Below are 14005 nucleotides of genomic sequence, written 5' to 3' on the forward strand. Positions count from 1 at the left end.
AGGGGGGGAAGGGGGGGGTCTTCTTTCCTGCAGAAGAAGAAGAAGGACATTTTTTTAATTTTTTTTTTACCGAATTAAGATTGTGAACTTATTTACATTTGAAGGCAATTAAATGGAAATTGCTTGACGTTAGCAGCTAGCCGGCTAACCATCGCCGCTGACGTTAACGAGTCCAAAAGCTAGCAGCTAGCTTGAACCCCCGGTGGCCTTCAGCGGCAGGAGTCGTATTAAAAAACAACAACAACAATAATATAAAAAAAAAAAAAAAGGGGTTATATATACACCGAGAACATAAACGATAGTTATTACCACACGTCGTTTCAGATGCTTCGTTATAAGTTACAAGAGGCCGACATCAACAGACGGGCTAACTTTGAGCTACTTTGTCCGCGACCAGTTAAAAGTTTTTGCTCGAAGGTTTCCCCGATTCAACGAGCAAAACAAAACAAACAAAAAAGTCCACTAAACTAAACGTCCAAAAGAGAAGCACATCGGTGAGCGGTCGGTGTTACTTACTTTTAACTTTCGACAGGATTTTATTATTTTATTTTTTTTTTAGCTTCACGGCCACAACACCACGGCGAGCCCAGCTTGCCTGTGTTCTGCCTTCACGCACTTTTCCAGCAGACAAAAGAGCCGAGAGCTGAGCTGAGCGCCCCCTGGTGGAGGGACAGGCGAGGCGCACCGAGTTCAATCTGGTTAAGAGTCAACAACAACAACAACAACAAAACAAACAACAACAACCCCTGTGATGATACTCAGTTTAAAAAGGTCATGTTTATTCTTCGTCCAATCGTTGTTCGACCGATTTTTTTTTTTTTTTTTTTTTTTTTTCGCAGTTATTTCTCTGCTGATGTTGAACGATGAAAAAAAAAAAAAAAAATGCCTTTACACAAAACAACACGGGAGCAATTACAAATGCAGCTGTTTTCTCTGAGCAGCTGTTAAATCAGATTTTTTTATTTTTTTTATTTTTTTTTTTAGTCTCATCACTTGAATGTGTGAACCATGACCTGGACAACTTCCAGTGATTTTCACAGAAAAGGCTGATTAACAGTTTGCCTGCCACACATGTGGCGCTGTAGAATCTTCTCACCCACAGACATCTGACTGGAAAGGTAGGTAGTTACTTTATTAATCCCCAAGGGGAATTTTTTTTTCGCTACAGCAGCATACAGGAAGCAATAAGATAATAATAGAATAATAAAAAGCAATAAAATAGCAGTAAAAAAAAGATTAAATATAAAATGCACAGTATATACAGTACAGTATATATCTGTATATATTATATACAAACAACCAGTATAAACCAATACAAACGAAAGGCTAGTCTATCTTACTTCAACAAAGTTGAGGTTTGTTTTGTTGTTCACTTCACCACGACTACCAGCTGGTGTCACCCTAGCACACCGCATAACTTCCAGTGCGAGCGATAGCTTCTATTAGGCCAATACAAATAAAATGTCAGGTTATTCTCATCATTGTCTCTCGTGGCCAGTGTTTAAAAAGAAAATGGACATTGAGTCAGGAATGCCTGCGCCACACTTTTGCCTTGCTATGTACGTCATACAGAGCACACCAGAATTTGAGGCAGATATATAAGCCTTTATTTATGATATCACCTTTATTTGAGTGAGACCAGTAAAATTACAGTTTCAATGGCAATATTGGACAGAGTGAAAAATAAAAGTTATAGTTGGACCAGGAATATTTCACGGCCATGATAGAAAGCTCTATTCATGTGAAACTCTGCTATGACAACTGTTATTACTATTTCTACTTTTTTTTCTCTCTCTCAAACCAGTGTTTACTCTGTTTCCCCTGTCTTCAGATTAGTGATCTTACATTATTACATACTGTATACAGAAAATTCACAGGGAAGCTTGAAAAAAATTGTGCCACATTATGTTGACAATAATAGCATTACAATAATGCAAATCTCATTGGACATTTGATTATAAAACATTGATTTTAAAGTATAAAACAAAGTCAAGGCTATCTTGTACAGAAAGTTTATTATATGACAAGCCGAGGAATGGTTTATTTGACATATCCACCCTTTCATACATGTGCTATGCTACTGTGTTAACTAACCACTAATTTAGATTTTTAATTTAACGTTTAAAGCAGCCAAGTATTATTAGATTTATTGTTGTTTATTAGAAAAAAAAAACATGCAGGGAGAAGAATATTCAATTGCCTCAGTAACGATATGTCTAAATCCTTGGGTTATTTTTCATTTAAGTGCCTTAATGTTTGCGTGTAACAGTGTCACCCCTCAACTAAATTTGTGGTGACCTCTGAGGATCAGAAGTTATAGATTTATTGATCTATTTCCTGACCCGATTCAAAATATACATCTGTTTCCTGGCGATAACTTTCATCACACAGCTTTGCTACCTCCTTTATTCCTGGTATATAAAGACCAATTCAAACAAGTCAGTGCAGCCAAGTAATGCAGAAGGAGGCGTTGCAGTTGTTCCCTTCGTGCTTTTTAGCTAAATGCATTTTAATTAGCATATATTGTAGTACAGAATAATATTCTAAATTGTGTTTTTGTGCTGTCATAGGCATTTATACTATTTGAGTGCAGATATGAATGTAAAAATATAAATATAATTGCACATAATGTACTGGTCCCATCGTGGACAAGTGCTGACCACCTAAAGTAGCTATAGGGATTGACGTAACAATTAAGTGGGTTTACTGTATGCATCTGTGTCTCAAGGGACTTCTGCTGACGCCTCCTCTCATTCAGTGCTGCCCACAAGTCCTAACAGCCATTTTAGATTTCATGGCTGCATCTTACACACACACACACACACACACACACACACACACACACACACACGCTGTGCATGGACAGAGGGCGGAGAAAGCTGAGGAACAGGGGGAGCAGGAGTAAGGCAATTATGATGTAGTGCACAGTATACCCTCCTGCACTTCCACTGGAAATCCCTCTATTTTCCATGCTGTGGTTCAAAAAAGGATGACGCCTCTGAGGCAGTAGAAAATGGGGGAGGGGTAGGGAAGTCAGGCGTGCTTGAGAGAGAGAATAGAGGACGATAGGAGGAAGGAGAGGCATAGCCAGAGCATCATTTGCAATGCTGGAGGAGAGCACGGGGTGAGGGGATTGGCTGTGGGAGAGTACATCGTCACTGCCAGTGAGGGGGAGCTTTGAGGATGCTCTGCTGAGCAGGGAGGGAGTACATTCGTTGGTAGTTTGCATTGAGAGCTCAGCCATCATCAGCTGTACACTGAGAAAAGGGACTCCTCTGCAGAATAATTTTCCACACCCAGCGCTTGTTGACTCTCCTGCTCTCTCAGCTGCAGCCATGAATTATTTGCGTCGGCGTCTCTCGGACAGCACGTTCATCTCCAACCTGCCCAATGGTTACATGACGGACCTCCAGAGGCCTGACCCCGCTCAGCCTCCTTCACCTGCCACCACCACCCCTGCCAAGTCTCCTACAGCTGGGCCAACACCTCCAGCCATTTCCCCTACTCCAGAGAGGAAACCCCAGCCATCTCAGTCGACTGGAGCAGGTTTCTTTAGTTCCATCACCAACGTTGTCAAGCAGACAGCTGCCTCAGCAGGTCTAGTGGAGCAGACCCAAGTCACGACACCCAAGAAGTTTAAGATTCTCCTGGTCATTGACGAACCACAACAGGAGTGGTAAGACAATATGTACTCAGTCTTATACAGCTCACCATAAATCATTTATAAACAGTATATTGTTTATTTGCTCCATCCTTGATGCTGAGTTTTCATGATTTATTGGAAGGCAGTAGTTAGGTAATGGTTTAAGAACCATTGAAACAACATCTGTATCAAGCACCCTGCAGATATGAATGGGCTCTGCTGCTGTGGTTTGATGGCACAGCATGGCCGTGTTACAATAATACAAAGAAGCAGGCAATACTTAAGGAAATACAGTCCATTGATTCTCAGCAGTAATGACATTACACCAAAATGGAGGGCATTTATTGTCCTCTATTCTCTCTGTGTTGTAGTAAAAGCTTCTCTGTTGTATTTTGTTATACATAGTGCATGTATAAAAAAAATCTGATGAATTAACTGAAATTGTTGACAGTGTAACCCTGTAATGTGGCATCTGACCAATGTTTAAGAATTGGTGATCCACAGGTTGCGCAAAATTGAGAAATGCATGTTATTTCTGTGGAAGCAGTGCAAATACTGCAGTGCTTTCTCTTCATCAATGGGGTTTCCCCCTGCTCACTGATGGCAGATCACATGACATGTCATGCACTAACATAGGGAAAGATTCATGTAAGTAACTGCAGCCCATGGTGCAGTGGCTTCCATTAATTGATAGTAAAAAATGATAACATCATCTGTATAGCTGTGTTTCTCAGGCTTCAGGGATAATGGACCATCATGTCACTGATGTTAACCCTCGTGTTGTCCTTGGGTCAAAATTACCCGCAGCTGTGTTCAACCAAGTTCTATTTTATTTCTATATTTTGGGGGATTTTTTTGGTTTAAAGAAACCCTCACAGCATCCTTGTCACCAATGATCCCAAAAAATATGAAAATATAGAAATAAAATAGAACTTGGTTGAACAGAGCGACGGGTCATTTTGACCCAAGGACAACACGAGGGTTAACAGAGTGGGTTTACCTTAAGGCCTTTCAGTTGGCACACTGGCGGTCAGTGTCCTGAGGGATTTTATTTAGAGGTAGCTTAAACAAGCATCTTTGTCAGTCTGCTGTTGTAAACACTTAAAGTTCCCCTAAACGAGTTGATGCATGCATTTAGAGGGAAATTACTTTGTGTAGAGGGTGATATCTTGTCAAATAGTAGAATATGGAAACTGTCTGCTCGTGATGAACATTTATTTACACAGCTGGCATATTTTCCACAGCAATGTGTGCGATGGAGCCAGTGCCTTTTGTAAAATTTGTATTATTATCAGTTGCCACCAATAGGTGGAAAGCCATGAACGCAAACTCAACTCTGTGATGCCTATGAATCTGCAGCGCAGAGGGACTACATGCTCACTCGATGGTAGAGTGACTTTGAGAAATATTGAGGCAAAGAAGCAAAATCTGAAGTAAACCTGGTTCCAAACATTTGACACGATCACAATCTCTGGTAGTTAGAACTGATTCCAATAACTTTCTGAAAAGTACAAAATGATTTTATAATTCATGTTCTTAAATTGATTAGCTCCAAAGATATTTGTGTTGTGTCCATATAGGGAAAAAAACATCAGATTTGGCATTTGTTTATGTCAGGTGTGATGTTGTTTACATGGATGTTGTATCAAAATTAGTGTTTCATCTGTGTCATGTATCATGTGGCCAGTGTGTATTGTGTGTGTGTGTGTGTGTGTGTGTGTAGCACTGACCATTTATATAATAGAAACCCAGATCATTGTTAATAAGATCAGACCCTCATCAGCAGGATAGATGCCAGGGTTATATGTTCACTTGTTCGACATTTGTTATGAGCAGAAGGGAAGTTGCTTGTCAGAGAATAAGAAATACAGTCTGATGTGCCACTGCAAACCTGGCAGAGGAGCCCAATAAGATAAATTAAACTAAGACCATGCCAGTTATCAAAGGTCATTCTAATGGATAATGGTGAATCAGCTGAGCTGGGAGTCAGATGATATTTGGCAAGATCTCAGATAAAATAGTTCCTACAGAATGTATTTGATAATTTTTTTTTTTAAAACTCAAGTAATTTTCTGCTGTGATATTTATGTTTTTGCTTAATATTCAATATTATAATTGCTTATAGTGTTCATAACCTTTGTAGTCTTTCATGTACACATTCACTCAAAGGGCTTCCTCTTTCTGAGTGCTGCGTCTATTTTTTATGGCTGCTCAATATCACTGGAGGGGAGGTTGTACATGTTTGACGAGCTTTGTTTTTTTGTTTTGTGGTGTCTTGTACGGCACCTTCAACCCTGTGGTTGTAAGTCAGTATGGCAGTACAAAACAGTTTGTGTTGAGCAGCTTATATGCTGCTACTGTTCGGACTATGAAAAAACATAAGGGCACCATATTGACAATGAGTTAGAGACAAAAGCCTCAGAGAAGTGCTGATGTGTTTGAAATGATACCTGCTTTATATTCAGCACTTGTAGTGGCAAGACAAAAACTCTACTGAAGTATAGCTGTTGGCAAGCTAAAGAAGATGAAATGTCTCTTTATGTTCAGACAGGTTTTACTGAGCACCTAATGCTTTCTGTAATGTTGGCACGCCTTGAGTTTGAGGTATTGTTTATGTGCAGTACCTCACTGTGTGACAGGCAGTGTCAAGACTTCTCTGCCCGCTGCTGTGGATGAAAGCCAGAGTGATAAGACCTGTTGTCCCCAAGACTCACACAATGAAATCAGGAAAGAGTTCTCCAGACTAAGAGCGTCTAGGAGAAAGCTCAGCCATCAGAATCTACTTATAAGGTCAAATCAGTCAAATATAGATCAGTATATATGTTGTATTTTAGTTAATATGTCCTCTTTATAGTTTGTCATGGATTTTGTGTAAAAATACTGCATTTTCTAACACTGTGACACCACCAAGTTTCATGTTATTATAATATTAGTATAAGTAGTGGGGAAAATTTTAAGATAGACCTAAATTAGTTTACCTAAGTGAAGTATTCCACTCTGCGTATTTCATCGGGGAAATGACACTGAATTGTAGTGATGGCATGACGACAGTTAAAATGTTAAATTTTTGCTTTTTTAGATGTTTGTGTAAGCACATATCCAAACAAAAATTCTTATTGATTTAGTGTCTGAAATGTAACTACCTGTAACTTCAATATTTTAGACATCTTTTCTTTTTACAATAAAGTGACTGAAAGCTCGGCAAATAGTAAAAATCAAGGATTTCACAAAATGCAAAGTATGGAGAATATAGAAGCATGGATGCATAATTGAACAAGGACTTTGGTGTGAAACAACTTGTGTTGAGCAGTGAATAAGATAAAAAAAAAATAAATAAAAAAAAAAAAAGAAAGTGTGCTGACAAAACCAGGGTGATTACTAGGGTCAGAGCTCAGACAAATGCAGTCTGTCATTCAGCCAGTGTTTTATTTGTTAGATGAGGCTACCAGTCATCCAGAGAGGTTTGACGTGTTCCAAGGAATGCTGTGCTATAAATTGCTCTTATGACAGAAGGGGCAGATGGTACACAGTCTTACTTATCTGACTAATGGCTGAACCGCTTCCCTATTCTCTCTATAATGTTTCTCAATTTAAAGTAGGGAGACTAAAATTCCTTTTATTTGATCACTAAAGATTTGAATTTACAAAAAGTAAACTTTTAAATAATATCAGGAAAGCGACGCTTTGCACTGTTAACCTGATCTCATTCAAACAGTATACACACACTTTATGCAGGCAAAGTAATGGTACATTAAAATTCAGCAAGGACTCCTGCTTACCAAGCTCTCGGGTGAATCATCTGAATGTAAATTCTTTCACAGAAATATATAATTTGGTAATACTTTGAGCAACCTGCAACCATGAATAAGGTTATTTAATTTGTCATAGTCCATTTTGCCTTGTAATCAGAACAAAAACACAAAACAAAATATTAAAATAATTTTACGTCTTGTTTGGTTTCTCATCTCATCTTTAATTCAAGTCAAGCGCAGCCCTATTGATTCTTACAAATGAATGAGCCACATAAACATCTACCATCATGCTCTTCTTTCTTACAAAATGAGAAGCCACAGGTGCGATGCTCAGTGACCTAACTCCAGTTTTAAAGGCAGAAGTCAAGGACAAAAGCAAGACCGTACCTAATATATAACAGTAATCCCAGGTGGTCCTGGTTTTTTCGGATGAAAGCTAAACTTAATACAGACTGGGTGAAGGTTTTAACCACAGGACCTGGTAGCTGTGAGATGATTGTCAAATACTAATGCATATTAATGCACTGCACTGAAAAATCACCTCTTCTTTGAATGTGTGGCTTCTATTCTGTGTATGGCAGGCTGAAATGTTCTCCAAAGAGAGATAAAGCACAGATCAATCCCAGTATGACACTGTACATCCCCTCCACACTGTCATTCCCCCTGTTACCAAAGATTAATGTTTGAAAGTGCAAAATGAAATCGGAGGCTTGTCTCCATGCTTCATCTCTGTGGGTTTTTTAGGGGTAATATTTTGGAAACACTCTCTGCCTCTTTCTCTGTCTGTATGTCTGTGTTTTGGCAAAGTGCAGTCTTCGCAGGCCTTTCATTTCCAAAAATATAGGAGCTGTGATTCTTATTTTAATGCTTGTTTTCCTTCACAGCCAAATACAGTACATGCCCATGTTCTAATTAAATTGAATTAATAATTCCGCTTTACCTCCTCGTTAAATAAGCATGCAGTGCAGGGTGTGTGACAGGAGAGCAATACAAATCAAGAGGAAGAGCAGTGGAAAATTTCAAAACATGTCGGCAAAATATATCACAGCCATACTGAAGTATGGACGATGTACAAATTCTATTTGGATAAAGCTATCGTAATGTATGTAGCACTGTTGCACTGCAGTAGATGGCTGTTTATTTCAGTGCGAACTCGAAGCTGAAACCAAAATTAAACCTTCTCTACGGCAACTTAAGGAAATAAAAGGAAAGTGTTCTTTTTTGGACTCGCCTCAGTATTGATTTCCCCCTGTAGTTTGTGCTGTCAAAGCTAATATTGTCAGGGCTAGACTATACACATCAGTATGGAAAGAAGCCAAAGAAATGAAACTAACAATCACTGTGTGGCTTTGGCAGTGAATTTTGGTCTCTGATCCATCTTAATCTGAAATCCCATGGAAAGACTTTCTCTTCAATAATGCAAGTAAAGATGGATTTGTATTCAAACCAGACAGGATACTGTCTGTTTTATAAAGTGCTGAATCACAAGTCATAAAAGCTGTAGCCATTTCCTGACATTTTGAATTCAGTGTCTTCAGGAGTGACATTACCTCACCGCATCACCTATATTAACCCCACTGGCAGCACTTCTGGTGGACTTGGCTGTCAGAACAGCTCAATTGTATCTGCATGTTAGCCGTGCAAGGCTTACTTTAGAAATGATACAGCTTCTAAAAGTGTTGTATCTTTTAGTTTTGTCAGTTCAAGAGGAAGAACTGTGAGAAATGCTGTGTATACGCATCTGGGAAGGAAAACATTTGTCTGTACGATTCATGCACTTTAAAAAGTGACATATATTCTTGGATTTTATACACTTTGGAATAGTAATCAATTGGAAACTCCATTTTAAGAATCTCTGAAATATGATTTATTTTGCTGTTACATTAAAAGTTAATTAATTTATTTTTCCTAGGGCAAAATTATTCCGGGGGAAGAAAATAAACGGTGATTATGACATAAAAGTGGAACAGGTACGTTTCATCAAGTCAGTGATATCCGTGTCAAATACTTGTGTAAAATCGAGTACAGACATCTGAACACTGTCCTCATGTTTCTATTTCTAATTATCAACTCCTCAGGCAGAATTCAATGAGATCAACGTCGTGGCTCATGCCAACGGAACCTGCAATGTTAACATGCAGGTTCTCAGAAATGGTACCAGGGTTGCCAGGTAACACACACGCGCACACGCACACACGCACACACAAGGTCAAAAAGCAAACTAATGAACAAACAAGAAACAAATAAATGTCCCTGCACAAGACACTACTTTAGTGTTTTAATGAAAATGTATCCACTGACAGTTCCCACTGCCTGATTTATCCACATTGCTATCAGCACCAGTTTCATGGGCATCCTATGTCTCATCTCTGCTATTTTTCTATTTTGAAGGTCAATCAAGCCAGACTTTGTCCTAATTCGTCAGCACGCCTTCAGTATGACCCAAAATGAAGATTTTCGCAACCTGATAATCGGCCTGCAGTACGGTGGTGTACCAAGCATCAACTCCCTTGAGTCTATCTACAACCTGTGTGACAAGCCGTGGGCGGTAGGCACTTGGCAGCCAGGCAGTGCTTTACTGTAGAACAATGTTGCAGGGAGAGGAGCAATTATAATAATCTTTTCTGGCTTTCCTGGTGTCTAAATTGCCTTTAATCTATCAGATATTATCTATCAGATTTACAAATTACATGCATATCTGAATTATGTACCATTATGTGTGTGTAGTTCGCCCAGCTTATCAACACCCACAGGAAGTTGGGTGCTGAGAAGTTTCCTCTGATTGAGCAGACCTTTTATCCAAACTACAAGGAGATGGTAAGAATTCCATCATAATCCTATTTGTTTTAGTTGAATATAAAATCAGGATTTGTGTTTGCCATGAAACAAGATTGTGTTTGTTAAATGAAACAATTATGGCTATTTTAAAGCAATAAAAAATATATATACTTTTCTACTTTCCTACTTTAGGTAAGCATGCCATCATTTCCTGTTGTTGTGAAGATTGGACATGCCCACTCCGGTATTGGAAAGGTATAGAAATGTTTCCTGTTGTAGTCATGTAGAAAAATACATCATTTTGTTTTGCCATAATTCAAGTTTTGCTTTGCAAATTTGCAAATTTACACATTATGGTAATAATATATATTGTTATTTGAAGCAAATGCATAATGTTGTTGCCCACAAGAGTAAATTAAGAGCTTTTTTCAGTTTTTTTGTCTGACATGTCTGTTTTTGTGTTCAGGTGAAGGTGGACAACCACAGTAAGTTCCAGGACATAGCCAGTGTCGTGGCTCTCACCCAGACCTACACCACCACAGAGCCTCTTATTGACTCCAAGTACGATATCAGGATCCAGAAGATTGGCACTGACTACAAAGCCTACATGTATGTATATATTTACACTGTTGATAGTTAACATTATAACTAAACAAAAACGAAAACTGAACTTTTTCGAATTTATGTGCTTTACACACGTCAGGAGAACATCCATATCTGGTAACTGGAAGTCCAACATAGGCTCAGCTATGCTCGAGCAGGTGGCCATGACTGATAGGTGAGTGTAAGATGAGAGTCCTACACACCATTACAAAGACACTGCTTCATTTTGACACCTGGATTATGTTTGTTAACCTGTTTGTGTCATAAATTAACATAAAGAGGAAATAAGAGATAATCAGACCGTTGTGTCTTTTTACGCTTCCACTGCTTCTGAGTAATGTCTTGATTGTTTCGTTTAGGTACAAGCTGTGGGTTGACACCTGCTCAGAGATTTTTGGGGGTCTTGATATTTGCGCTGTCAAAGCTATCCATGGGAAAGATGGCAGAGATTACATCACAGAGGTACGACTCTACGATTATCAGATCCAAAAGCTACATGGAAGGGAATAATTTAAAACTTCTTGAAATACTGAGCCATTTGAACACATAAAAGTACATTTGTTGCCTATTTCTTCAGTATTTCGGTCAAAGTTATTGCTTTATATTTAGACTAGTTTTACATAAGGGACTACCCTGTGATGTTTACATCCTTTCTCTCTGTTATAACCATCTGCCATGTGGCACAGGTGGTGGGTTCTTCCATGCCTCTGGTGGGAGAGCACCAGGCCGAGGACCGGCAGCTCATCACTGACATGGTGCTGGAAAAAATGAACCAGTCAGCAGAGATGGAAGCTAATGCTCCCCAGAGACCCACCACCATACAGCCATCCCAGGTACTGCAACACACAGGCACAGAAACCCCAAAACAGGAGGCCTGTGTTAGTTTAGCTAAAATGATAATAATGACCTATTTATTGTATAGGACATTTTCAGTCATCTACAGAATATGATTCAAATAATCAATCTATTTTTAGATCTCGTTAATACATTAAAAATATATATATATATATATGTATATATCATAGCTGTTGCTGGATGACTGAGTTATTTTGTTTGTTTTTTCAGGGATCTGGCCAGAAGGGAGATATTATCGGTGAAACCACTAAGAATGGTGCTGCGCGTCCACCTCAAGGTTGCCTGCAGTACATTCTCGACTGTAATGGCGTTGCAGTGGGTCCAAAACCAGTCCAGGCCAACTGAGTAACCCAGGAGAAGGGGTAGGGAGTCTCAGAGTCTCAATAACAAAGACGTACCTTAGCTGAACACAAGCGCAGACATGCGTGTATGTGCTGATAGCTAGAATCAGATCTTGGTGGCGTGAGCTCGGTACTGCTAAGTGCTGGACTGGACTGTGTTTTTAACTCTATGCAGTGTCAAAATGTACTGTCTACTCGTTGACCTGTTGATTTGTGTGCTTGTAAAGGTCACTTCCGTTTCAGTAGCTGTGGTTTTTCTTTGGGGCTGTTGTTGATGATGTAAAAAGCAGATCGTGCCTACACTGAGTTCAGTGCTGCTCTCTGTGTTTCCTGTTTGACCCAGCTATAAATCTTTCATCAAATGCTCTTTCCTTTGTTTTTGTTTTTTTGGTGTGTACCTTTAGATATTGTTCAAACTGTGGACATCTGTACAGTTTGAAGTTTCTGTATATCTCAATAACGTATACGTAAATGGGTGTGTATGGCTGTAGTGATGATTATTTTCGTACTTATACTAATAGATATTTATTTTTGTTTTGCATGATTGATACAAAGGCAGGTGCAAGTCAGTTATAAGTGTCCGATCAAGTGAGATGTTAATGTAACATCGCTGTGTTTATCTAAGCTGTGCTCCCTGTGATTCATGCATTGTGAATGTGTCATAAGTAATGCATATTATAAGTTTAATAGGATACAGTTACACAAACAATAGAGACATACCGTATTTTGCCTTTCTTAGTTCATTTTCCATCTACAACGTCACTAAAAAAAAAAGAGATTATTTAGAGAGAGTATTAATAGATGGATACAGAATAAATATTAAGATTAGCTCTATTAAAGATTATATTATGTACAATGCTGTGCAGGTGTCTACACATAACTTCAATATATTTGTATAATTTTGAACCAAAGAATATATTATTTACTTTCAATCAGCCTTTGCACTCCAGTAACCCACAATGTAAATACCAGTGAGGGGACTGTTAGTCCTGCAATTTGTCACCTGGAGTGTGTAATTTCATCAGAGAACAGTTCTCCAAGATAATATTTATGTTTTCAAATCGTCTGTTGGAAATCACACGCCAGCGAGTTGAAGCTGCATTCAAATTGCTGTGGTCTATTTTGCATTCAGCTGCATGGATGCAGATCTTTATTTAATAAAACGCTGTGTAATGTATGATTATTATTATGATCTGCCATGAAATGCCAGATATAAAAGTCCCTCCAACCCACCACCCCCTGTAGCTCTCACACTGGATACCAGCTTTCATGGAGGTGTTGCCATGACAACAATGCAAGTGATCTGAGGTCTTGTGGGGACTGCTGTAGTAGTAGGTAATGTGCCCGTGTTACTGCCATTCAAAGATTTCTGTGAGTTGATGGAAAGTGCAATAGAAATCTTGTTCAGTAATTCAATAATGTCTTTATTTTGAAATCAGATCTTCCATCGAATTGATTCCAAAAGCTATATTCATCAACACATGGACAACTTTTTTTTTTTTTAACAGAAATGTCACAATCACTTGTTGTCGTCCAGTGGCTTTTTGTGGAGGCCATTTCATAAAACTAATACCCTAAATGGTTAAACAGCTAAAAAGCAACCAAATCAACTGTAAAAAGAAATCTGTACCGTTTTCCAACAATTTGTTTGTTACTATAGTATATAAAATGTTCAGCAAGCTCTGTGTGCAATTCTTTTCTAAGTTGTATTAAGTGCCATTGTATCTGTGAGCGTATCCTTGTAAAAGCCATGCTTGAGGCTTTATGGAAGTGTTGTTCTGTTTAGTAGGAAATATGCCATGACATTGATTTCCAAGGGAAGAACATGCAGAGGTAACAGCTACATGGTTAGGACTTGATATACGGTGATATAACATTTGATAAATTATGAGTGACCTTTGTGTTGAGATTAAACTTACGCCATGTAACTATTGAGGGCTGTGGTACTTTGAAAACCGGTGTTGAACTGTTAAAATCCAGATCAGAATAAAATATATTGTAGTTACTGGCAATAAAGCTTCCTTTGCAATAGA

The 14005-nt window shown here is 38.7% G+C and overlaps 1 protein-coding gene across 1 annotated transcript; it reads left to right on the plus strand.

The window, feature by feature from the left end:
- Positions 1–2929: 2929 nt before the first annotated feature.
- On the plus strand, positions 2930–14005 carry syn2a (synapsin IIa). Its single transcript, XM_069723409.1, has 11 exons — positions 2930–3676; positions 9308–9365; positions 9474–9565; positions 9787–9943; positions 10123–10212; positions 10366–10428; positions 10640–10782; positions 10877–10951; positions 11136–11238; positions 11463–11609; positions 11842–14005. Exons 1-11 carry the CDS (start codon positions 3336–3338, stop codon positions 11974–11976), a joined length of 1404 nt encoding a protein of 467 aa, XP_069579510.1. The 5' UTR covers positions 2930–3335; the 3' UTR covers positions 11977–14005.

The sequence above is a fragment of the Brachyistius frenatus genome, unplaced genomic scaffold, assembly GCF_029030835.1.
Source record: "Brachyistius frenatus isolate BFR_SWC_R1_liver_20210118 unplaced genomic scaffold, ASM2903083v1 Contig_6, whole genome shotgun sequence".
Classification (NCBI taxonomy): Eukaryota; Metazoa; Chordata; class Actinopteri; family Embiotocidae; genus Brachyistius; species Brachyistius frenatus.